The sequence below is a fragment of the Elephantulus edwardii genome, unplaced genomic scaffold, assembly GCF_000299155.1.
Source record: "Elephantulus edwardii isolate Elephantulus edwardi_28Jun2011 unplaced genomic scaffold, EleEdw1.0 scaffold00315, whole genome shotgun sequence".
Taxonomy (NCBI): Eukaryota; Metazoa; Chordata; class Mammalia; order Macroscelidea; family Macroscelididae; genus Elephantulus; species Elephantulus edwardii.
In genome coordinates this window covers 201,121-226,293 of record NW_006400065.1, presented here as the reverse complement: position 1 = coordinate 226,293, position 25,173 = coordinate 201,121, and the positions used below count along the sequence as shown (strand labels likewise).

Below are 25,173 nucleotides of genomic sequence, written 5' to 3'. Positions count from 1 at the left end.
GAGTTGGAAGCAACCTAAGTTCCCATCAACAAATGAAGGTGTGGTATACTCACACAATGGAATACTACGCTGCATTGAAAAACAAGAAACTCATGCAATATTCAAAATGGGTGACCCTGGAGGACATGATGTTGGGTGAAATATCTCAGTCACAAAGGGACAAATTCTATATGGTGCCACTGTCGTAGAATGAGGCTGACATCGGGGTGCAGATAAGACTGAGAAAAACTGGATAAATTATGTTTACTGCATTGAAGTCTATGAGGAAGAGAATAGTTTAAAAGTATTATATTTTAGTTAATTATGTTTATCATAAGAGTACGGAATAAGGGTTGCAAAGTGGATTATATTTGGGATGGGGGTGGAGGGAGGACTCACTCTATTTGGGGTGGGGACGGACGTGGGGGCAAATGTCATTTGTGGGTCTGAGGAAAGAGGCGGGAAATGAGTGCAGATTCCACTGGAGGGCAGACGAGGCTTGGGTCAGGGAGGATTCCAAAATTCACAACTTGGACAGTCTGAAGAGCATGACATTTGGGAGGGCCTGTAGGTTTGTACCACATTTTGGATCAGAAACAAGCACTCCACTCCACCCCCAGAGCTTCTAGAGAGTCTGAGGGAGTAGGGGAGTAGATTGATGAGCCCAGAGGAGCTGGGTTCCCTATTCTCAGTTCTTCCATCCCCTGAGTCACTGGTCAGGTGGGGTGAAGCCTCAGAGTCCTGTTGCTCCCAAGGTCGAGCTGCCCCCTGGCGGTCAGATTCCATCCTTTCTCCACAAGCCAGACAGCCAGGCGACTTGAGGGATTTGTCCTTTTATTTCTACTTCACAAACCCCTCCCAGGCCCTGGGGTTCCCCTTAGCGGCTTGTCTTGGTACCCTGCGAGGTAGAAAGAGACAGAGGTGGGTTAAATTATTTTTTTCTCTCTCTCTCTCTCTCTGAACAGGTTTTATTTTACATTAGGTGAAAGTTTACACAACAAACGGGTTTTCTATTCAACACCTCATAGACAAATTGTGCTGTGAGGTTAATTGCTGTCCTCTTCTTATGTCCACCTGACTTTCCTCTCTTCACAGAGCCCTAGTGGCGCAGTGGTTAAAGAATGCAGCTGCCAAACAGAAAGATCAGTAGTTCAAACCCATCTGCTGAGAGATTTATAGTCCCAAGCCCTCTTTGAAGTTTCTCTATTCTGCCCTTTCAGGTCACTAAAAGTTAGAATCGACTTGATGGCAGTGGGACTTTCTGGGTCCCCCTTTCCCTGCCTCTCCTTCGCTTTGGGGCAGATGCTGCCTGCTCGGTCTAGTTCAGCTGACAGTTCTAAGGAGTACATTCCTCATGGGTGTTACTGTTTATTTTACAAGTTAGTTTGTTATTTGGCTGAAGGGGAGATGTGGTAGATCTTATCACATCAGGAATTGAGGTGGGACAGGCTAGGCCAGGGGAGGGAACCGTGAGAAAGAGGAGGAGACTCACCTAGTCTCCAGGCCTGGGCAGCGGTCAGGTGGAGGTAGTTTGGAAGGGGTGGGGGGAACATTCGCTTTAGGAGTTTCTGCAGTGGAAAGAATTGAAGGGGAACAGATTTATTTCCTGGGGTCCCCTGTTCCCCTTCCCCCCTGCCCTCTTCACTTACTCTCTGTGCCCCTCCCTGGCCTGCACGCTGGTGTTGACCTCCCACGGGACTGAGGCCATGGTGGTACTGATTTTTGGCAGGGGGAAAGGAGTCCGACATCTGGGGAGTGCCTGGAGGGGGGAGATGGAGAGATGTGAGGTGAGCTGAAGCCATGGGCTGGTTGTTTCATTTCAGGGGCCCAGAGAAAGAAGGGACGTGGCCTTGACCTCTGCCCCTGCTGCTTTCTCCTTACCTCTGTCTTGAGTACAAAGAAGTTTTAAGTTAATTTTTGATCTGTCCTTTCATCCAGTCTGTCCATCCACCCATCCATTCATCATCTTTCTTCTACTTACCTGTTTGCCGATGATCTACCTACCCACCTACTCCTGTCCACCTTTCCCTCCATCCACCCACCCACTTATTATCCATCTACCCATCTATTCACCCACCACCTATGTACCCATCCATCCACATACTTTTCCATCCACCCACCCCTGCATCTATTCATCCATCCACACCACATTTTCTCAGCATTCACTGTTGTTGGTTGGCTCTGAAGACACAGCCATGAGCAAGACGACCGACAATCTCTGTCCTCCTGGAGCGGACACTGTACTCAGCTGGAGGCTCACAGGAGTCCCCACTGCACAGCAAGGACGTCTCTTCAGGAACGTGCATGTCTCCAGAGGACTGAAATCACGTGTGGGAAGAATGGAGGGGGAGAGAGACTCTTTCTGTGACGATGGTGCCAAAAGCGAAGAAGGAAGCCCCTGTCCCTCCCAAAACTCAAGCCAAAGCAAAGGCGTTAAAGGCCAAGAAGGCGGTACTGAAGGGCATCCACCAACACACACAACTAAGAAGATCCGCACGTCACCCACGTTCCGGCGGCCTAAGATGCTGAGACTCCGAAGGCAGCCCAAATACCCCCAGAAGAGCGCCCCCAGGAGAAACAAGCTTTACCACTGTGACGTCATCAAGTTTCCCCTGACCACTGAGTCAGCCATGAAGGAGATAGAAGATAACAACACACTTGTGTTCACTGTAGATGTCAAGGCCAACAAGCATCAAATCAAACACGCTATAAAGAAGCTCTGTGACATTGATGTGGCCAAGGTCAACACCTGGATTAGGCCTGATGGAGAGAAGAAGGCCTGTGTTCAACTCACTTGTGACTATGATGTTTTGGATGTTGCTAACAAAACTGGGATCATCCAAACTGAGTCCAGCTGGCTAATTCTAAATACAAATTTTTCTCACCATAAAAAACAGAGGTGCAGAGATGGGAATTAAGGCCTCTAAAAATGGGACAACTGAGCAGAAACCAGAACGTGAGGGTCACAGCAGGTCCAAGAGGTCAGCTAAGATATGCAGACCTTGCGGCCCCTGTTGAGGACTTTGCCTTTAATCGCTGGGAGCCTGTGAGGGCTTCTGGGGCATATGATCCAAGTCAAGTTATCCATGTCCAACTGCAGTGACTTCCCCAAACCTGTGGAGGGTGGGTCACTCTAGTCCCTATTCTCGATATGGGGACACAGAGTCCCACAGCGGCGAGTGAAGGCACTGAACTGAGACACTGCCCCACCACCAGGTCTTGTCGCCCCTTAAGGGTGGGTTTCTCAGACATAGCAGCGCTATGACCAGAACATCCCATTGAAGGAGTTCAAACTCATTGACTCCTCGCCAGCGATCTGGAACGGACTGACACTCCAGTGGGTTTCCCCGGCTGTAAATCACACAGGAGGAGACTGCATGTTCCGTCTCCCTCAGTGCTGTGGTGGAACTGAACCACCAAAGAAGCGAGACATCTGGGTGAGTGGCACAGCTCCCTCCAGACGACGCCACGTGACCACAGTGACCTGGCCACCGCAGTCCCCTGCACCACCCAGTCCCTACGGCAGCCCCACACGGCTGGGATTACCTTCACGTCCATTTTACAGACAAGGTGACTGAGGCCCACAGAAGAAATGGGAGTATCAACCTCGGGTCTGGAGCCAGGAGCCTGGGCTCCAACCCTGATTCCATCACCTATGAGCTGGGCAGCGGTCAGGTCTTTGCCCCTCAGCGTTTGCTCCTGGATAGTCCCAGGCAGAGCTGATTCACTGGGCTGTTGTGACGCACAGACAGACATGTTACAAAGCGGGGCCAGGCACAGACTGTGGACTCCACAGATCCAAACCTTCCACCATCGAGCTCTTCTGCATCACAGTGACCCTCCAGAGGGCTTTGGGGGTGTGAATCTTTACGGGAGGACCCTGCCCATCTTTCTCCTGCAGAGTGGCTGGTGGATTCAGACCACCAACTCTTCAGTTCTTAGCCCAAATACATCACCAGCTATGCCATGTGGATCCCATGCACACGGTAACAGTGTGCTGCCCCATCCCCATGCTGCCCCGTGGACTGGACTCTTGTGAGCCACAGCAGTATCGTGGGCTAATTTTTGTAAATAGATTCCCAAGACTTTCTTCCTGTTGTTGTTGTTGCTATGTGCCATCAAGTCGTTTGCGACTCATAGCGACCCTATATACAACAACCCTAAACTCTGCTCTGTCCTGTGCCAACTGCACTGTCTCCGACACTCCCATCCTGATTACTCCAGTCACTGAATCAATCCACCTCATAGAGGGTCTTCCCCTCCTGCGCTGTCCCGCCACCCTCCCAAGCATGATGTCCCTCTCCTTACAACATGTCCACAGTATGTTAGACGGAGCCTCAGAATCCTTGCCTCTAAGGAGCAGCCTGGTTTAACCCTCTCTAGGATGAATCTGTTTGTTTTCCTAGCAGTCCATGGTACCCTCAATACTCTTCTCCAGCACCAAAGCTCAAAGACATATGAAAACTTAAGTTCTTCCTGGTATCTCTTAATCCAGAAGTTTTGCTGTGATCGGCATCATAGACACACAAACGTGCGCGCGCGCACACACACACACACACGTGCGCGCGCGCACACACACACACACACACACACACGCGCGCGCGGCTGTGGATTAGCTGCACTAGCTGAGAGCGGAACCCATCTCCCTCTGTTTCTTCTCCCATTTGTCTCACTGGGAAGTAACTCAGGCCGACTGTTGGAGAGAAGAGAGCCAGGCCGGGTCAAGGACACAGCCCAGGTGCGACCCTGTGACCCGAGATGCCTTGGGCTGAGCTGGCTGTGCTCACCCCCTCCCCGTCCTCCGGGAGCCAGCTGAGTGCCTCTCTTAATGTTTCCATTTGCGTTTGGCTGGGGCTGCATCTGTTTTTAGCATCGCTGGCTTGTATCATCGCCACCCTCACCCCCCTTCCTGCTAGCTTTCTTATTTGCTGTGGTCCAATAATGTTCCCGGACTTCCTGAGCTGGGTGTTTGAAGACTGCGGGGTCAATATTGATTTCCTTCTACCCACAGACATCGGGCCCCACCCCCTTGGAGGACTGGGGTCTCGGAAAAATCCCAGGCGGTCTGGGGACAGCAGGGGGGGCGGGGAGCAAAATCAGGCAGGGACTTCAGTTTGCTCGGGCCACTTCCTGAAACAAAAGCAGGCAGTTTTAGGGGGCTTTGGAGCCTGTCTCTGTCCCTGTCCCTGTCTCTGTGTCTCTGTCCTTCTCTGTGTGTCTGTCTGTGTCTGTCTCTCTCTCTGTGGCTCTCTGTCTCTCTCCCTCTCTCTTTCTGTCTCTCTCCCCCCCTCCCAAGACGACCCTGGCTGGCATAGTGGTTAAATGCATAGCAACTGTTCAAACACATCAGCTCCTCAGTAAGAGACGGATGTGGCAGGCCAACTGACCCCACTGTAAATTCTAGGGGGCAGTAGTACAAGTTTGTCCTGTTAGGACCACTGGACCACTGAGTTAGCATCCAGGAGCAATGGGTTCAGTTTTTCAATTAGGCTCTGTCATAGTTTGAGCAAGTTCTGCCACACCCTGAATCGGGTCCCCTGAAATACATGAACACGATTCACAATACACGGTGACACTCAGCCTCACATACTTTGGCCTTGCTGTCAGAAGGGGGCAGCTCTGAAAAAAAGACATCCGGGCTGGGAAAGTGGAGGGTGAATGAGAGGAAGACCCTCAGTGAGATGGATTGATGCTTATGCGGCGGCTGCAGCCGCCGTGGGCTTAAGCACCCCAGCAACTGTGAAGGTGACTCAGGATCGACAGCGTTTCGCTCCACGGTACATACATAAGCTCGCTGTGAGTCGCAGCTGACTCAACTTGTCCGCTAACAGAGAGGATGATGTCATGAGGCAGTGTGGAGTGATCCGCCGAGATCTGATAAACGGAGCACTTGTGGAAGGATACTGGGTGAACAGCAACCTTCATCTGATGACAGGGAATTTCCTTGGGGTGTGGCCCCGAACACCTTTTGTCGGGCTGGAGATACGAGGAAAGAGGAACTGGACAGCTCAGGAGAAAGTCTTTTACTTGTACTTGCTGAAGAATGGAGACATGATGGATTCAGAGACAGTAATGTGGTCACTGTGACCAAGAAGGAGACAGACTAAAGATAGGACAGCTGTCATTTATAGCCAACCCAGACCTTTCCCAGTCATTTAATCACACCGAATCCAGGTTCTTCTACTGAAAGAGTTTTGAAGATGTAATTAAAGTCCCTAATCAGTTGATGTGGGACAGAGAGGCAACCTCAGCCCTCACTGGGGAAGACCCGGAGGGGAGGACTGCCTTTGGACCCAGGTTTCCGAGGTGGGAAGCCCCTTGATGTTGGGGAAGTGTATGACACATAGAAATCTCCAAGAACAGCAGGTCGCAGAAGCTGAAGGAAACAAGGACCTTCCTCCAGAACCGACCGAGAAAACCTTCCCCAAGAGCCAGCACGCCGGATTTTGACGTCTAGCTCCTTGAAGTGCAGCCAAGAGTGCTCCTTAGCGGCAATGGTTGGACAATGCTTTGTCCCACATACTTTGGGCTTGTTAGGAAACAAAGAAATGATGTCTTTGGAAAAGGACATCATGTTTGGAAAGGTGGAGGGTCATGCACACCCATGTTTATTGCAGCTTTGTTCGCAATAGCAAAGAATTGGGAACAACACAAGTGCCCATCAACAAACGAAGGCATAGAGAAGCTCTGGTATATTCACACAATGGAATACTATGCAGCATTGAAAAACAAGGAACTCATGAAATATTATGCAAATTGGGTGACCCTGGAGGACATTGTGCTGAGTGAAATATCTCAGTCACAAAAGGACAAATATTGCATAGGGCCACTGTTGTAAAATAGGACTGACATCGGGGTGGAGGGAAGACAGAGAAGAAGGGGAGGAATGGTGTATTCTTCATTGAAACAGATGAGGGAGAGAACTGTTTAAAAGGGACATATGAATGGGTATTCTTGTCATTACAGAAGTCCAGAATGAAGGCTGCACAGCAGAGTGGACTTGGGGGGAGGAATTGCATAACAATGAAAGTTTTTCTTTTACTTTTCAAGAACAAGAGTGAATTGGGGGGTAGGCAGGGAGAAAAGTGCAACAATGGATGATTAGAAACCCTAAGTCTCTGTAACTTCCATTAAAATGAATTAAGAAAGAATAGAAAAGAAAGGTGGAGGGTCAGAGAAAGAGAGGAAGACCCTCAATAAGGTGCATTGACACAGTGATTGAAGCAGTGCACTCAAGTATGTCAGATGATGAGGACGGCACAGGATAGGGTGGGATTCAGATCCATTGCTCAAAGGGATGCTAACAGTGGTTGTTGTTGTTATGTGGCGTCGAGTCGCCTGCGACTCATAGCGACCCTATGTACAACAGCCCTAAACTCCGCTCTTGTCCTGTGCCAATCGCACTGTCTCTGACACTCCCATCCCAATTATCCCAGTCACTGAATCAATCCACCTCATAGAGGGCCTTCCCCTCCTGCGCTGTCCCTCCACCCTCCCAAGCATGATGTCCTTCTCCAAGGACCGGTCTCGCCTCACATGTCCAAAAGTATGTTAGACGGAGCCTCAGAATCCTTGCCTCCAAGGAGCCACCCAGTTTAACCCTTTCCAGGACAAATCTGTTTGTTTTCCTCGCAGTCCATGGTATTCTCAATACTCTTCTCCAGCACCACAGCTCAAAGGCATCAATTCTGCTTCTATCCTCCTTGGTCATTGTCTAACTCTCTGATGCATAACAAGTGATTGCTAAGACCATGGCCTGTATCAGATGCACCTTAGTCTCCAGAGAGACACCATTGCTCTTCAGTACTTTGGAGAGGTCCCTAACAGCAGACTTTCCCATGGCAATATGCCTTTTAATTTCCTGGCTGCTGGTGCCAAGACTGTTGACTATGGAGCCAAGCAAACTAAAGCTGTGTAGCTGACTCAATTAATACCTAACAGCAACAAATAACGAAAAAATAAAGGTCTGTTCGTTAAAGCCACCCCCTTGTGGTATCTCTATTATAGCAGCACTAGAGAACATGGATGGCACAAGACCAGGGAGCATTTGGTTCTGTTGTGCATATGGTTATCGTGAATCAGAACCACATCAAAGGCCACAAACAACTGCGTGTCAGGCACTGTTCTTGACCCTAGAGGTATAATGGAGAAGTGCAGCCCGAATGCTTCCTGGAGGCAAGGCTGGGGAGGCTTCATCTCCCACATTGGGGCATATAATCAGGAGAGGCTGGTCCCTGGAGAAGGACATCATGCTGGGTAAATAGAGGGTCAATGAAAAAGAAGACCCTCAGTGAGGCAGATGGACACTGGCTGCAGCACAGGGCACAGCGCAGTGGTGGCCGTGGAGGGCCGGGCAGTTTCATGCTCTTATACTGGGGTTGCTATGAGTCAGAGCCATCTCAACAGTGCCCAACAACACTAAAATTCCTTGGAAGATAAACTTGGTGACTGCCTTCTGAAAGGTCACAGCCATGAAAGCCCAGGGGAGCAGGCCTCCTCTGCATTTATGGGGTCCATGGGAGTCAGAAATAACCACAAGAAGACCCAGGCCTAACCTTGGGAGTGGAAAGAGGTTACAATCTGCTGCTGATGATATTACTGCTGTCAAGGCAATTCTCACGCACAGCCACCCTGGAGGACGGAGCAGAATTTCCCTACATGGTTTCCAAAGCTGAAATCTTAATTTTAATTGCGATTTTTAATGTGAAAACAGACAGCCACATCTTTCTCTTTCAGAGTGGGTTCAAACTGCAGATTTTTCAGAGCACTTAACCACATAATCGTACACTCAGCCAAGAGGTGAGAGGGCTGCAAAAATACAGCAAAGAGAGAGGATAGAAGGGCAATGGTGATCAAGGAGGGCTTCCTGGAGGAGGGGGTAAAAAAGTGAACCTGGAGGAGGGGGTAAAAAGTGAACCCGTGGGAAGGGATGGAAGAGGGAATAGCCAGTGCAAAGGTCCTCAGGTATGTTGCACTGGGCTGAGATGGAAAGAGCAAGAAAGGCAGGGAGACCAGGGAGAAATGGAAAGAGAAGGTCACATGGAGGGTGTGTGGACTGCACACAGCCTTGTAAACAGGCGCGATGGGGGAGTGATCAGCCTGGCCCCTCAAGGCGTCCAGACAGGGGACCCCAGACACCTGCCAGCTCAGCAGCTGACTTACCACCTTCAGAGCTCCTCCTCTTCTGGGGGACAGATCCAGCCTAGGGGGCAGAGGGGGTGCCACCTGGAAGAGATAGAGGGTGAGGGGTGGGGCGATACTCTCTTCTCACTCCTGGATCCTCTTGTCTGGTGTGCAGATCCTGCTCTCCACTCAGGAGCCAGAACAAATGAGATGACAAAGTCCTACCCCCAGGGGCCACAATCCCCCAAATCCCCAGGCTCCCAGGCAATCAAAAGTCCAGGCCCTGAGGTCCCAAGAATCTTGTCACCAGCCCCTTCCTCTCTCAGGCCCTCAGTCTAGGCCTCCAGCTCCTCACACATCAAACTTTCTCATTGCCTAGGAGTCGCTGATTCCTATCTCACCCTTCAGTAAGTTTTCAGAGGCTGTAAATTGAACAGAAGGACACTGCCCATCTTTCTCTCATGGAGCAGCTGATGGATTCGAACCACCCACCTCCCCGTCCCCTATATCAGGCCCCAGGAGCTCCAGCTCCTGCAGGACCCTGCTTACCTGCCCCATCTCCTCTTCCTCCAGATCACTGCTGTCCTCTGAGTCCTTGCTGGCCATGGACCTGGCCCCCGCAGGCATATCTGGGAATTGGTGGACACTCACTGGCTCTCGGCCCTTGATCTCACGGCGGCAGAAGGGGCACGTCTGGCTGTCTGAGTCCTGGGGGAGAGGGGCAAGGGGAGGGTCAGGGACTCCTCTCCCTCTACTCTGTCCCTCGAGGGTGAAGGAGAACAGACAGGACAGGCAGAAAATGAGAGAGAGAGAGCGAGCGAATGAGAGAAAATGTCTGTGTGTGTGTGAGAAAGAGAGAGACAGAGACAGGATGAGATAGAATAGGAGGGAGAGAACACCTAATGAGGTTGAGGTTAGGAAAGGGACACAGACACACCCTGTGGGGACAGTGGCCATAGATCCTGTTTCCAGGCGCCTCTCTGGGTCAGCCAGGCCTTTGTTCAGCAATTACCTGGCTCCAGCCCCCAACTCCAACCCTTGGGAGGTTCGTGCCACTAGACCCCCTCTCTGAAGGAGGAGGTTCAGGCTCAGAGATGTGCAGACACTGGCCTGGATCCCCCAGCAAAGAAGCCCTCTCCACTGTTCACATAGCTTCAGGAGAGACAGGACAGATAGAGAGCAAGATGCAGACAGAGGCATGGACGGGGCCTGCTCCTGCTCCTGCTCTCTGGGCCTCAGTTTCCTCAACTGTTCAAGGAGGCTGTTGGGTGCGGGCTGGGTGCCTGGGAAGTGCTAGTTGGAAATTTGGTTGAACACACACAACCAGAAGCACAGAGAAAGAAAGGTCTGAAGATCTGCTTCAGAACAGTCACAGCCTGGAAAACCGTGGAGCAGTTCTGCTCTGCACACATGGGGTTGGACAGGAGTTAGAATTCACTGGATATGGACCAGTGACAACAAATGGGGCACCTCCCCTTTTCTACCCCATGATCCTGAGAGACATGAAAGACAGGCTGAGGGCGGGGCATGCAGATGAGGGCGTGATGCGGAGCCAAGGGCGTGGTCTCTGGGATGGGCGTGGTCTGATGGATGGGCGTGGTTGTACGGAAGAGGCGTGGCTTGGCGCAATCATGAGCGTGGCTAAGGCGTGGGCGGGGCTGTGGGCGGGGGCGGACCCACCTGCCAGGCAGCCAGACAGCGGCTGCAGAGCAAGTGGCCACAGGGCTCGATCTTCACGTCCTTGTCGCTCTCAGCGCAGATCTTGCAGAGCTGGAACGTAGAATCCATGGCCCAGTAGAGCTGCAGCTGCTCCTGGTGGACAAGAAGAAGCGGAGGAGAAAGGTGGGTGCCGGGCTCCAAGATGCAACTCTCTCCAAGGAAGCGAGCTTCCGGCCTCTCTGCTCAGCGCAGACCCTGTCCCAGATTCAAGTTCTCATATCCAACTGCCTTCCACATTGATGTCTTAAAAAAATGCGTTGGCAGCTTTCAAAAAACCCCTCTTTATTGCCATCAAGTCAGAAGTGACTAAGAGCTGACCCTCCAGCGAGGTTCCGAGGCTGTAAACGGCATAGGAGGAGATTGCCAATTTTTCTCCACTGGAGCTGTGGGTGGATTCGAACTGCCAGACGTTACCACCTTTGGGTTAGCAGCACAACTCCCTATGAACTAGGCCACCAGCGTCAGGTACAGTAAACAAAAATACGCTGTTGTTTTGTACCTTCGTCGGAACCAACCCATAGCTGACCCTCCGATGGGTTTTCAGAGGCAGTTAATCACACGGGAGAAGATGTCCCATCCTTCACCCGCTGAGCAGCTGGTAGATTCGAACTGCATGCTTTTGGGATTGCACCGCAGCTTCTTACCACTAAGCCACCAGAGCTGCCTTACAATAATAGGATATACCCTGTTAGATTTTCGTTTCAGATCAGCAAGGACTAATACATATTTTTCCATAAGTATGTCCCAAATTGGGAACTCTGGTAGCCTAGTCTGTAGGGAGTCGTGCTGTTAATCCAAAAGTGGTGAACGCCAACAGTTCAAATCCACCAGCAGCTTGGAAGGAGCAGGGTGGGCAATTTCAAGACCGAGTGGACATCAGCTATGAGTCAGTTCTGCCTAGACAGCATTGAGTGTGTTTGCGTTTATGTCCCAAATAAGGTCCCTGGGTGGCACAGGTTGTTTGTGGACCTGCTGCTAATCTGGAGGCTGGTGGTTTGAACTCGCCCTGGTGCTATGGAAGAAATACTTGGCAATCAGCTCCTGCAAAGAATTAAAAAAAAAAAAAGAACAACAAAAAAACCCCAACCCAGTGCCATCAACAAACAAATGGATTGAGAAGCTGTGGTTCATTCACACAATGGAATACTATGCTGAACTGAAAAACAAGGAACTCACGAAATATTATACAAAATGATTTGATGACCCTGGAGACATTATGCTGAGTGAAATATCTCAGTCACAAAAATGCAAATATAGCATAATGCCACTGATATAAAATAGGACTGACATGGGGGCTGGGGGGAAACTAAGAAAAGAGGGGATAAATAACCTACACAGTATTGAAACAGATGACGGAGAGAACTGTATAGAAAGGAATATATGATTAGGTATTATTGGCATGACAAGAGTCCAGAATCAGAGTGGTCTGGAGGGGAGACACTGTATAACAATGAAAAAACTTTTTCCCCCCAAAGAAAAAAGTGATCTGGGGAGGACGGGGGCAGAGATGAAAATGTGCAACAATGAACGACTGGAAACCCAAGTTCTTTATAAACTTTCATTAAAATCTCAATTTAAAAAAACCAAACCAACCCAGAAAACCACTACTCACAAGCATCACATTGATTCCAACACCTTACAACTCTCTGTTGGGATTCTGAGGCTGTAAATCTTTACAACAGCTGACGGCTTCAGTTTACTCCCTCAGAGCCGCTGATAGATTTGAACTGCCAACCTTCTGGTCAGCAACTCAACACATAATACATTTTGCCACCTTGACACCTTTTCTAAACAATGCAACCAAGAAAGCCCTATGGAGCAGGTCTCCTCTTTGACCAGTGGCAACAGGTTTGCTTTCTCATTGGTTTCTGTCCTGACTACTGCATGGTACAGCAAGCTCTGGTGCCCTCACGGTAAGGAGTGGCCCTGCCAACCCAAAGGCAAGTGGTTCAAATCCACCAGCAGCCTGGAGGAGAAAGACGGGAAATCTCCTTCCAATCTCCTTCCGTGTGACTGACTTACTGGCCCTGAAAAGCCACTAGAGGAGTCAGCTCTGAGTCAGCTCTAATTCGATGGCACGCAACAGCAACACTGCTTGGTACGTGCTGTTAATCAGTGGTATAGAAGGTGTGCGTGAGTATTTACAAGTGCGTCAATAATGTGCTCGAGTCAGCTGTGACTCATGACGTCCCGTGTGCACAGGGTGGAAGTGCTTTGGCACCGTTTGTATGGGGGGTGGCTGTGAGATGTGGTTCACGCGATGGCACCTCACAGCACTGCATTTCTAGACGTGTGCCCAGAGCCCTGGCGGTGCAGTGGTTAAGCATTTGGCCACTAAGCAGATGGTCAGTGGTTTGAGTCCACCGGCCGTTCCGAAGGGAAATGATGAGGCCGTCTGGTCCTCTAACATTTACAGTCTGGAAAACCCAATGGAGACTCACTGAGAGTCGGAACTGAGTGGACAGCAGTGGGCTGCGTTTGTTTTGGGGGAAAATGCCAGCAGAGGCCCCTTGTCCCCGAGAAAGAGGCAGGAGGAGCAGGAAGAGGCAGGAGGGCTTCTTTCTAGAAGAAGAGCTGAGGGTCAGAGAGGTCACAGAGCCGCCTAACCTGCACTGGAGGCCTTGGGAGCCCAGGCCTGAGTGGGGGTGGGGGTTTGTGAGAGTGGAGGGTGGGTGGGTTGGGGCCCAGCGGCCTCACCTCAGACACGTGGATGTGCTGGTGGGGTTCCATCTGGCACAGCTCTGTCAGGTCTGGGTTGTGCTTCTTCCCGTCTGGGTAGAGGTAGCTGCAGAGGAGAGATGGGTGAGGGGTGCTGAGGGCCAGACGGACAGCCACCGGGGGTCCTGTATCTCCCTGGAATCAGATCTGCCCTAAACTTGTTACTGGCCTGGGAATGGCTTCCCTCCTCTGTCCTCAGAAAGGGCCTCATCCTCTCACGTGACCACCCCCAGGACACAGGCCTGTCTCCTCAGAGCCTCTGAGCAGGGCCTCATCTCTTCACCCTCACACCCCTTCCCCAGGGCATGGAGTGTTCCCCTCAGGTATGCACGCAGGATAGGACCTAGTCACGTCAGACCCCATGTGGGACCATGTTTCCTCAGACCCTGGGGTCCCCTCGGCCCTGAGACCACAGGACACAGTCTTGTCTCCTCGGATCTCATAGTAGTGGGGGACCTCATGCCCCTCAGACCCCAGGGCAGGGCTGGGCTCTGAGAGACCAGAATGAAGCAGGAGAGGAAACATCTCAGGTCACTGCTCCAGGAGCTGCCCCTTCAAAGATCCTGGGGTTCAAAGCAGATGTCCCTGTGGGTCACCCGGTGTGGGAGTGATCAATCTCTGCTTCTCAGCCATAGGCGCTGATGGGCCCTCTGAGAGTGTGCCTCTTCAGACTCCCCCCCCCCCCCACACACACGATTTACAGACACGCACCCAGGGCCCCCTGTGGGAGAGGTGCTGGGCCAAGGCAGCCGAGAAGATTCCAGACCCTCAGGGCCTCCCATCTGAGCTAGAACCTTTTCCTCAGACCAACAGAGGGGCCTTGAGGGCTCAGAGGTCAGGGTTCTAAAGTGGTTCTCCCACAAACACATCTTGTGACTGGGGCCTCTAATTCACCTTCTGTGAAATGGATGGTTACAGAACGAACACTGGTGGCATGAAGAGTTAAGAACTCAGATACTAACGGAAAGGTTGGGGGTTCTGACTCACCCCACAGCAGCAAGGGAGAAAGGCCTGTAATCTGCTTCTGTATGACTTATTGTTTACCGTGAATGGGAACCAGTTGACCATCCAGCAGGTTTTCAGAGGCAGTAAGTTAACTGTTTGAATGGGACCGCTGGTGGCCTAGCGGTAAGAAGCTGCACTGCAATCCTGAAGGCACGCTGTTCGTATCCACCTGCAGGAGAAAGATGGGCACCCTCTTCCTGTGTGATTTACCCGCTGGAGGGTGAGCTATGGGTCTGTTCTGACTTGCCAGTTCACAACAAACAACAAAACTGTGTGGAAGTAGATTGTCCACCTTTGTCCCTCGGAGCAAGCTGGTGGATTCAAACCTCGTGCCTTTGGGTTGGCAGCCCAACTCCTTGCCACTAAGCCACCAAGAAAACCTTGTGTTCTGTTCCACGGGGTCGCTATCAGTTGACATCAAGGGCACTCAACAACAGGGCAAAGGGCGGTGTCGCGGTTAGCGGGGTGCTGTGGGGCGGGCTCCCGTTCACAGCGAGCCTGTGGACAGTGGGAGGGAACCTGCCCCCATCCTGCCCGCTCCCACAGTCCCCACCACGCTGAGGCCCACTGCAGTCACTGTACCAGTCCGTCTCATTAAGGGTCCTCCTCTCTCTCGCTGGTCCCCCACCTTTCCCAGCATGATGTCTTTTTCCAAGGGCTGGCGCCCAGGAACAACATGTTCAAAGTTCGTGAGATGAAGTTTCACCGTCCTCGCCTCCAAGCAGAGCTCTGGGTCCACTTCCTCCAGGATGGGTTTGTCCCTCTGGCAGCCCATGGGGTATATGTACTTCCTCATTCACTGTGCAGCTTTCCCAGCGTATGAAGCAGTATGGAAGCCACCCCACTGCTCTGGAGGAGAAAGCCGCGGTTGTCAGCTTTGTTAAAAAGATAGTAGCGTGACATCAACTCCATAGCGACCCCACAGGACAGAGCAGAACTGTCCCTGACCGTCTCCCGGGCTGTAAATCTTTATGCAAGCGGAGAGCTTCATCTTTCTCCCTTGGAGTGGATGCTGGGTTCAAACCGCTGACCTTCTCCTTAGCAGTCATTGTTCTTAGGTGCCATCCAATTAGTTCCCACTCACAGTGATCGTACGTAGGACAAAACCACAACATCGCCTGGTCCTTGGCCACCCTCACAATCTCTTCTCCACTCAAGCCCACTGACGCAGTCCATTTCCTTGAGGGATCGTTAGCAGCAAGGCTCCATAAATAGACTGATTGTTTTGTTTATATATCATTGAGTCGGAAGCAACCCACAGCTGGTCCATTAGCGGGGTTTTCAGAGGCAGGAAGGAAGTCACAGGGCCATCTTTCTCCCATGAAGCAGTCGGTGGATTTGAACCGTGTACCTTTGAGTTGGAAGCCCAACTCCTTACCACTAAGCTACCAGAGCTCCCATAAGAGATTGTGGCTTTGGAAATCCTATGAGGCCTGTGTACTGTGTATGACAGGGGTTCTGAGAGTCAGAATCGACTTGATGGCAGTGGGTTTGGTTCTGGGTTTTGATAACCTGACCAGCGCACAATGTCTGCTCAAAACAGCTATGATCGAATGGGAACCCAAGAGCTGCCTTACTCTGTGGTGGAAAGAGCCCTTTCCCCCTCTCTTCAGGCCTCGGTTTTCCCATCTGTAAAATGATACTGTGTTGGAAATCCAAAGTTTCTGTAAATTTTTACTGAAATTAATAACAAATTTAAGTTAAAAAGAATGATACTGTGTGTGTGTGCATGTATGTGTAGATAGGGACAATGGAGTTGGAACAGATAATTGGGGTTCACGCTGCCTTTAACTCGGGACCTTCTCCTTCAACAATTTTTTCCCCTTCTTTTTTTTTAATTTTTATTTCATTATTTTTGTGTAAGTATACCGTCAAATCAGATCTGACTGGTACAGGAGGAGATTGTCCCTCCTTCCCCGGCAGAGCATCTGGTGGATTCGAACCGTGCGCCTCTGGGATTGTAGTTGCAGCTCCTTACCACTAGGCCACCAGAGCTCCCCTTTTTTCCCCTTCTTCAGGGTTTTGAGTGAAATTTTGCAAAGCAGCCTGGTTTTCCATTCAATCATTCACTCACATTTTCCTTACATGAACTCTGACCTGGAACTCGGGACAGAGCAGTGGTCCAAGGGCCGGGACTCGGAGTGTGTCTGCCTGGCTCAGATGGCAGCTCGACAGTTCAGCAGCTGTGTAACCAGGGACAAGCGACTTGCTTCTCTGTGCCTCAGTTTCCTCAGCTGCCAGATGAGGATATAATAGAGGTGTGCGTGTCTGTGTGTGTGTGTGTACGTGTGTACACAGATGTTGATAACAGACCAGACTCTGGTTAAAGTTCCCGGGTGGGGCTCTGAAAGCTTTTTTCCTCCCTCCTTCCTTAAGGCAGCTGACATTCTGCACTGGAATGCACCACCCGGCTAGTTCTCCCAAGGGACACTGGTGGCTCAGTGGTAGAATTCTTGCCTTCCATGTGGGAGACCTGGGTTCGATTCCCACATGTGCAGCCACTACCCATCCGTCAGCAGAGGATTTTGTGCTGAACACATTTCAGTGACAAGACTTCAGATGCACGAGGAGGAGAGACCTGGCAGGCTACTGCTGAAAAATCGGTCAGTTCAAACTCCTTTGCCATGAGACCAGAAAAACTGGATGGTGCCCAGCTACCATTATTGTATGTTTTTATCAAAGATGCTATAGAAAACGTGGAACACAATTCCAAAGTGGATGGAATCTTGACTTTTCTGGGGGAAACCAGAAACTCCAAAACTCTTGCCTTGGCATGCTCTTTAATTAAAATAATGTTTCCTCCAGTCCTTTCAAAATCAAGCAATAGTTAGGTTTAACTAGTAAGAAAATGTCTGTCCTGAACGTTATTCTCTTTAAAAGCTATTTGTATGGTATTGGCCTGCTAGAGCCAATGACAGGGCTGGGGAACTTCCAGGACTATGACTCTTTTACCCTTTGAGCCTGGAACTGAACTTGCCCCTGAACTTGCCCTTGTGACTCAACTTTCAGTCAGGCAGTAGTGAGGCTTATAAGGTCATCAGTAGCATCAGGGAAGGACTCAGTCCTTCGAACATGCAATCATACTGGATCAAATGGGCAGCATTTGTCCAGGGAGGAAGCTCAAATGGCAATAAGAATGAGGAGAGAAGGATGAGTGGAAAGGAGAATCACAGGGTGGGAGTGGGAAGTGTGTGGTTCCATTGTGGGGATGGTAATCGAAAGTCACAAAGCAAAACGTTTGCGAATGATTGAATGGAAAACCAATCTGCTTGGTAAACTTTCACTCAAATCACAGTGAAAGTTTGGTTTTTTTTACTTTACAAAAGAACTGTCTATATGGGATCAAATTGACAACAGCAACGTGAAAGGTTAGACGGGAACTTTAGGAGACCGCTTGTGTCAAGAGGGAGGGTGGAGAAGGGTGAATGTTGTCATGGAATTGTACCTGTGGAAATTACGGGCGTGTGTTCTGCTGCATCTTTTCTCAACAACACCACAGAACACAATTCTTCTGAAAAACTATGGATCACGTGGGTCCACTCCATAACGAACCGTAAACATGGGATGAGGCTAGGCAATGTTTTGTTCCAACCTGTGAGCCCTTAACAGCCTAGATTCTAGAACCCTATATGAAGATCTAAACCCAAAAACTCTGGTGGCCTAGTGGCAAGAAGCTGCACTGCAATCCCAGAAGCTGCAATGCAATCCTAGAGGCATGAGGTTCGAATCCACCGGATGCTCTGCTGGAGAAGGCGGGACAATCTCCGCTTGTGCCATTCAGATCTGATTTGATGGTACACGCACACAAAATAGTAAAATAAAAAAATTTTAAAAACCAACATGCTGAATGCAGTACCAAGAAATGAAGCCACGGGATTGTGCCCACCACGGCCACATGCCTCTGAGAGCTGGGCTGAGCCCACAGGGCAGCTTCATGAAGCTTCATGAAACCTAGACAAAGGTGCCACTTCCTCAAGACCCTGGACTGCCACCTGCCGGGACACTGTGGCATTACAAGTGTATGCAGTCACTATGTGAAGGTGTGAACCTCTTCAGAATTTCGAGCAGTGTCTAACACTCACAGCCTTCCTCAGTGGGTTCCGCTGGCCCCTTCCCCTTGCAGGGATGAGAACTCACACGCCTTTTTTCTGTCCTTCCAGGAGCACCTGGAACAGGGGTTTGTTGGGAGGGATGGTCTGCAGGATGCTGCCGTCTGAGCTCACGTATCCGATGGCCCACTGTCCCACACGAGTGCAGCTAGGGCGGAAAATGTAGCTGGAAGAGAAGGTAGGTGTGATGGGGTGAGGCAGTGGTCACCCCTGTCCCTTCAGGGACCTCCCAGCCCTCCCACCCAGCTGGAGATCCAACTCTTCCTTTTCTATCACCATCTTGGGTTTGGAAGAAGATGAGCAGTTTCCTCCCATAAAAATGTATAACCACAGGAAGTCAATGGAGAATCGCTGAGTCAGAATCAACACATCAGTAGTGGGATTTCCAATAACAGCACCCACGTTTCCACAGGGGTATCTCCCTCTCTGTTACTGGGAGCTGATCCCGGCATGGCCACCTTGATATGAATTTGCCCTGAGAATTCTGCTGGGAGTGTCAGGAGTAAGGTTGCTACAAGAGAGAGTAGGGTGCACAACTGGGCCTTCCAGAAGCCCTTGTTGCTTCCTGGAGGAGAGACTCTAGGAGTGAACTCAAGGGAAAACAAAGATGGAAAGTGAAGGGGAACTGATTCTTAGCACCTGGATCCAGCTATGCCTGAAACCCAGACACATAATTTTGATTATGGAAATTTGTTACTTTCCCCCCTCCTGATACCAGTTTCTACATAACTGTAAGAGTGCTAATGTATTTACCTGCCTGTAGATCTCTCTGTCCTGCGCGAAACTTCTGAACCTGATTACCTATTTCCTTCACCTCTTGGTGCTCCACACACTGCATCCTCTCAATTCTTAACCCTTAGGGGACCCAACAGTTTAAGACTCTCTGTTTGAAACACTCAGGTGTCTGGTTTCAATTTCCTGCCACAGCAGGTAGGTGTCAGGTCAAAAATACTGAACAGATGGTGTGGCTTGGGCTGCACCTATAAGTGTCATCTGAAATAAATGTGACCTCAGGGACACTCCAGTTGCTGGAGTGTGGGAGGGAAGGGCGTGGGTGTTACAGGAGCACTCAGCGTTTTGCCTCCAAATCCTCGATCCGCTGGGGTCCTGGAGACTCAGCCTTCCTCCTTCTCCCCGAGGATGTCTGGGCTCTCAGCACCCACCACCTCGGGACTCTGACCCCTGAACCCTGCGGCCCCACCCCCAGGGCCAGGACCTTGTACCTGCCAGGCTTGTCTCTGCAGGCTTGCAAGCGCTCTCGGACCTCGTCATATGTAAGGAAGGCCATGTAGCCGGGATGGTTGACAGCCAGCAGCTCCCAGTTCTTGAGGAGGGTGGGCCATGGCTGTGGTGGGGCAGGGAGTGTGGTCAGGGAAGTAGTCCATACCACAGGGCCACCAGACCCCTGACTCCAGCCAGCCTGTTCCCCTCCCAGGAAAGGCTCAGGGGGTTCCTTCTATTGAGACTCCAGCCTAGTTTCTCTAGGAGCCCCAGCTTCCAGACTCAAGAGTCTAGCCTTCAGCTCCCTCCTCTCTCAGACTCAGGAGTCCGGGTCCCCAGTCTCCTCCCTCAGACCCTGAGATTCAAACCACCAGACCCCTCCTCCTTCAGATCCAGGAGTTCAGGCCCCAAGCCTCCTCCCTCAGGCCCTGAAATTCAAGCCACCAGACCCCTCCTCCCTGGGAACCAGGAGTCTAGACCCGCAGTCCTGTCCTCCCCCAGACCAAGGAGTCTGGCCTTGACCTGCTCTGACCTGGAAAAGCCTGGTGAAGATGTCAAACTCGAAGATGGACACGTGGCTGCTGCATGTGAGGTCGATGGTGGAGCGCAAGGCCATGGCGGTGGAGCCTGACTCCAGGGGGTGGCAGGTGCGCAAGAGGGACTCGAACTCGGTCCAGGGCAGCACGCATCTGGAGAGAGGACGGAGATGAGGTTTCTCGGGGTCTACAACAAGATTTGGAAGGAGTGGACTGGGGCCTGGAATCCTAGATCTGAGACAGGAGGGTCCTGGGGTCCTGGAACCCTGGGTCCGAGGGAGGAGGAGGATGGGGGCTTCAGGGTCTGAGGGAGGAGAGGGTTGGGGGCCTGGACTCCCAAGTCTGAAGGAGGAGGGACCTGAGTGCCTGGAACCCTGTGTCAGCGATGGGGGCTCCAGGGGCGGAAGGCTCCCTTACCGCTGGCCACAGCACTTCCTCCAGAAGGTGTGGGCCTGCGCCTTGGTGAGCTGATACAGATGTCCACAGTACTGTCCTCCAGGGAAGAGCGCGCTGAGCTCCTGGTGCATGTGGCTGAAGATGAGGGCCAGCTTGGCCAGCTGCCGCCTGCAGAGAAGCACTCTAATGGCCTGGGCGGAACTTTGGGGTTCCCACCAACTTCCCACAATCCTTGTGGTGTACCCCACAAGGATTCTCTAACAGTCATCTCAACTCATTGTAATGCAGTTGGACTCCTAGCTGGCCCTCCAGCAGGTTTTCAGAGGCTGTAAATCACTGAGACGGCTCATTTTTCTCCTGAGGAGCACCTGCTGGATTTGAACCACCTGAAAGTGTCTGCTTTGGGTTAGCAGCACAACTCTCTACCCAGTAGGCCACCAGAGCATCTCTGAATAAAAGTCTATTCCCAACAGGCTGTTCCAGTCCTGCCTGCCCCCTTCCTTCCACGTGTAGGTTCAGAATCAAGGATGCACAATAACAACAACAACTCTGAAAAAAGCTGCCCAACAGCCAAGTGGCCTTTGTAGGTCTCAGAGCCAGCCCCTGGCTCACCGTTGACCCCTACTGTTACAGAGTAAAACTGCTCCATATGGTATTCTTGGCTGTAGTTTGCTGGGAAGCCAGAGCACCAGGTCTTTCTTCCGCACCACCTATTATTTTTGTGACACCTAGGACCCTGTCACTCCGTAGCCCCTTCCTCAGAGTTCAGTGGCTTCTCAGCGTGGACAGACAAACGCTACGTCCTGAGCTAGTTGTTCTTCAAGAACTGGAGACCACAACCTGAGAAGGGACAGCTGGTGCCTATGTTCTCCAAAAGGGGCAAGTCCTGGGGTCTCTGGTCCTTGAGGGTCCTAGAGAGGCAGTTTAGAAATCTAATTCCCCCAAAGAGAAAGGTAAGGATGGGGCCAGGGATGATGCCTGTTAGTCACTCCAGGGGTGTGAATCTTCCTGTATTCCCAGAACCTGGGGTCTGAGGCCCCTGAGGGAGTGGGGCAGAGGCGGCTGGGTGATCAGGAGAGAGGGGCAGTGGGAAGCAGAGGGTCTGGATTCCCAAGGAAGGAAAATGCTGGGCGACGCCATTTGGTTCTCAGGCTTTTTCTGGGAGGAGGGGCTGTGGGTCCACAGCCGCTGGGTCTGAGGGAGAAAGCTGGGGTTTGGACTGTCAAATCTAAGGGAGGAGGCAGCTAGCTGGGAGACCCTCTGCACTCTTGTGTTTGGGGGAGGGGGTTTCTGGAAGCCGTGAGGGAGGATAGAAGACTTCTGGAAGTGTCTGAGGGATGATGGGGCTGAGTTTGAATTCCGGGGGGGGGGGAGGTGGCAGCTGGGAAGCCTTCTTCCATTCTTGGTTCTGAAGGAGAAGGGGGCTAGGGGTTCCCCACTCCTGGGCTCGAGGGAGCAGGGGGTGGAGGTTTCCACTCCTTGGCCTGAAGTAGGAGGGATGGCAGGCCCTCCTTCCATTCTTGGGTCTGGGGGAGGAGGGGTGTAGTAGTTGTGCCCCTATTCCAGGGTCTGAGGGAGCAGGGCGCTGAGGCTGTGGTCCAGGCCTCTTTCCGGATCCCACCTTCGGCCCTGAGCCGCTCACCTGAGTCTGGAGCCCTCCCGGAAGAGCTCGTCGTTGGCTCCAGTTCGGCCCCGGGAAGGCAGCAGTGTGGCCACCTGCCTGCCCTTGGCTTCCAGGTTTGCAAGGTAGACGGCCAGGAAGTCCCAGGCGCCCCCGGGACCCTCGGGGCCCCCGCCGCCCGGCACCCTTCGGGCCAGGGCCACCTTGCGCAACAGCTCGGCTGTACGGGGCAGCAGGTCGCGCAGAGAGGGGGGACTCGAGGCGAGCCGGGGGTCCCCGCACTGCGCCTCCAGGCGCTCCAGCAGCTTCATGGCCCGGCCGAACGCGCGGACCTCCCCCGACTGTCGCCCCCGAGGGGCCGCCGCCGCAGCCATGGGTCCCTGGGCGCCCAGAGAGGACCGGCGGGGCGGGAAGGGCGCGGCCCAGGTTGGGGCGGGACGGGGCGGGCCCCGGAGAACCGGAGCGAGGGCTCTGGGACCTGAGTCTCCCAAGGGGGCGGAGGCAGGGCTCTGACACCCGGGACCCCTAGAGGTGCCACGTGGAAGTCTGATTCCCAAAAGAGTAGAGAAGGGTCCCTGGTGGCGACAGGTGGGAGCTCCTCAGGGGCTCAGAATGACAGGCAGGGTGCGGAGGCCCTTTTGGGGAGAAGCAAAGGGCTGACGCCACGGTGATGGTGGTGGTGGGAGACAAGGCTGGGACGCTTGGGATCTCTTTTGGCAACCCTTCGCGGAGGTGGAGCTGGCACTGATAGCCTCTTGGTCGCTGCTAGGATTAAAGGTCACAGAGCTGGAGGCTCTAGGCGGAAAGTTCAGTGAAGGTGCCTATAAGAAGGTACAGCGTGGTCAGATCCCTGCGTCCCTAAGGCGCACGAGGGAGGGGCAGGAATTTGGAGACGAGAATCTTGGGTCTGCAATAAATCACTCTGGCAGTGAAACACTCTGCAAAGGAGGCGGACTCCCGGGCGCAGAAGGCGAGAGGCTGAAGGCCTGTTCAGGAATGCGGGGGCCTGGGCTGGACGTGTGCGTGCAGGGCTGGAGCAGGCGGGGCCTCCCGACCGGCCCAACCTGTAGCAGCATCTGTGCAGCCTGGACTGCGCTCTGGGCCGCCGCCAGGGGGCGCAGTGGTTCGGGACACCCGGAGCTGGCAGACCACGCCCCCGAACAGGGCCACGCCCCGTGAGCCCAAGCCACGCCCCCACGAGGCCTCGCCAAGCTTTGAGCAACGCAAACTTTAATACACTCAAAGTTAAAGAATGTCCCCGTGGCCCAGCCTCAAGGAAGTTGTTCACTTTAAAAGTCGCACATCTCTGGTGGTTTAGACTCTCTAGCATCTCAGTGGCAGAATGATGGACCTTCACCCTTTAGCACTTAAGGTCTCTGACAGCTAATGAGGTCACAAAGGTAACGTTTCTCAGGCAGTTCGAATCCACCAGTGGCAGAGAGAGAGGGAGAGGGAGAGGGAGAGAGGAAGAGAGGGAGAGAGGGGGAGAGAGGGAGAGAGAGAAAGAGATATGCTCAATCTCCTCCCAAGCAATTTATAGCCTCCAAAACCCTGCTGGAAGATCAGCTATGAGTCAGTCCCAGATCTACCACAATGAGAATGAGCACATGACAGAATATTTTTTACAGTTAACTAGTATCTATTCATATAGTTCTGATGGCCTAGTGGTAGGTAGGATGTTGCTCTGCAATCTCAAAGGTTCAACTCCACCAGCTGCTCTGTGGGAGAAAGATGGGCAGTCTCCTCCCTTGAGATTTACTGCCTCTGAAAACCCGCTGGAGGGTCAGCTGTGGGTTAGTTCCAGCTCCCTGGCACACAACAACAACAACAGATGTAGTCTCTCAGCCAGACCCTTTGTGTCAGACTTTACAGACATTATTTTTTCCTCTGAATCAACAAAATGCTTTGAGATAGGATTCGACAGAACGAGAGCTGTGGGGTAGGTCTTCCGCAGCGCCCCTTGCCTCCCCTTAGCCTCTCCTCTCCTCTAAAACAATTTGAAAACCCCTCTACGTTATCATGGATTCCCACTCATGGTGACCCCAAGTGTGTTAGGGTAGAATCAGCTTCATGGGCTTCCAAGGGATGTAATTTTAGCCCAAGAGGACCAGGTTAAGCCCTCAACTTCTGACTAAAAGATGGGCTTTTGGAACTCATCAGCTGCTCCACAGGAAAGGAGGTGGCAATCAGTCTGCCTGGGTAAAGATGGAAAACCAAAAAGGTGGGTGGTTCTACTCTTGTCCTATGGTTTAGAATCTCCCAATAACACACAACCTCCCAGAAGAGGAGCCTTGATGATGCATGTGGTAAAGCACTGGATTACCAGTGGTTCAAACCCATCCAGAAGCATCTTGGAAGAAAATCCTGGCAATTTGCTTCCAGAAGGTTTGCAAGTGGACTCTGCATGCTAGGGACAACAACAACAACAATGATTTTGCCTTTCTCCTGCTGCGTGGATTTCAACTGGGTGCTGGCCCAGAAAACCCCCTCCATCTCTTAGATCCCGAGAATCCCAGATTTTTGTGGAATCCTTGACAGACAGACTGACATTAAATTCCAGCTGCCTGCGTTCCTGCTTTTCCTCAGCCCCACTTTCGTTCCCCTGAAGATAGGACAAAACGCCATCATCCTGGCAATAATTGCAATTTCTGTCGATGCCAAAAGTTGGTGAGCAGCTGGTAGGAGTGAAACTGGCCAAACGACTTTTCGGAGGAACTGGGCAGCTTCCATGAATCTCCGGGAGGAC

At 52.0% G+C, this 25,173-nt stretch overlaps 1 protein-coding gene across 1 annotated transcript in view; it reads right to left on the bottom strand.

Annotated features, from left to right (window-relative positions):
- The window catches only part of CBLC (Cbl proto-oncogene C, E3 ubiquitin protein ligase), a 23,755-nt gene extending 954 nt beyond the window's left edge, over positions 1-22,801 (bottom strand). The window contains exons 1-9 of the mRNA XM_006901259.1: positions 22,449-22,801; positions 20,828-20,974; positions 20,407-20,563; positions 19,877-19,998; positions 18,682-18,819; positions 13,519-13,606; positions 10,783-10,914; positions 9,652-9,810; positions 9,142-9,204 (exon numbers count right to left, since the gene is read on the bottom strand). Of these exons, the coding sequence (XP_006901321.1) occupies positions 9,142-9,204; positions 9,652-9,810; positions 10,783-10,914; positions 13,519-13,606; positions 18,682-18,819; positions 19,877-19,998; positions 20,407-20,563; positions 20,828-20,974; positions 22,449-22,801 (1,359 nt within the window). The remainder of the gene's footprint in view (positions 1-9,141; positions 9,205-9,651; positions 9,811-10,782; positions 10,915-13,518; positions 13,607-18,681; positions 18,820-19,876; positions 19,999-20,406; positions 20,564-20,827; positions 20,975-22,448) is intronic.
- Positions 22,802-25,173: the final 2,372 nt, after the last annotated feature.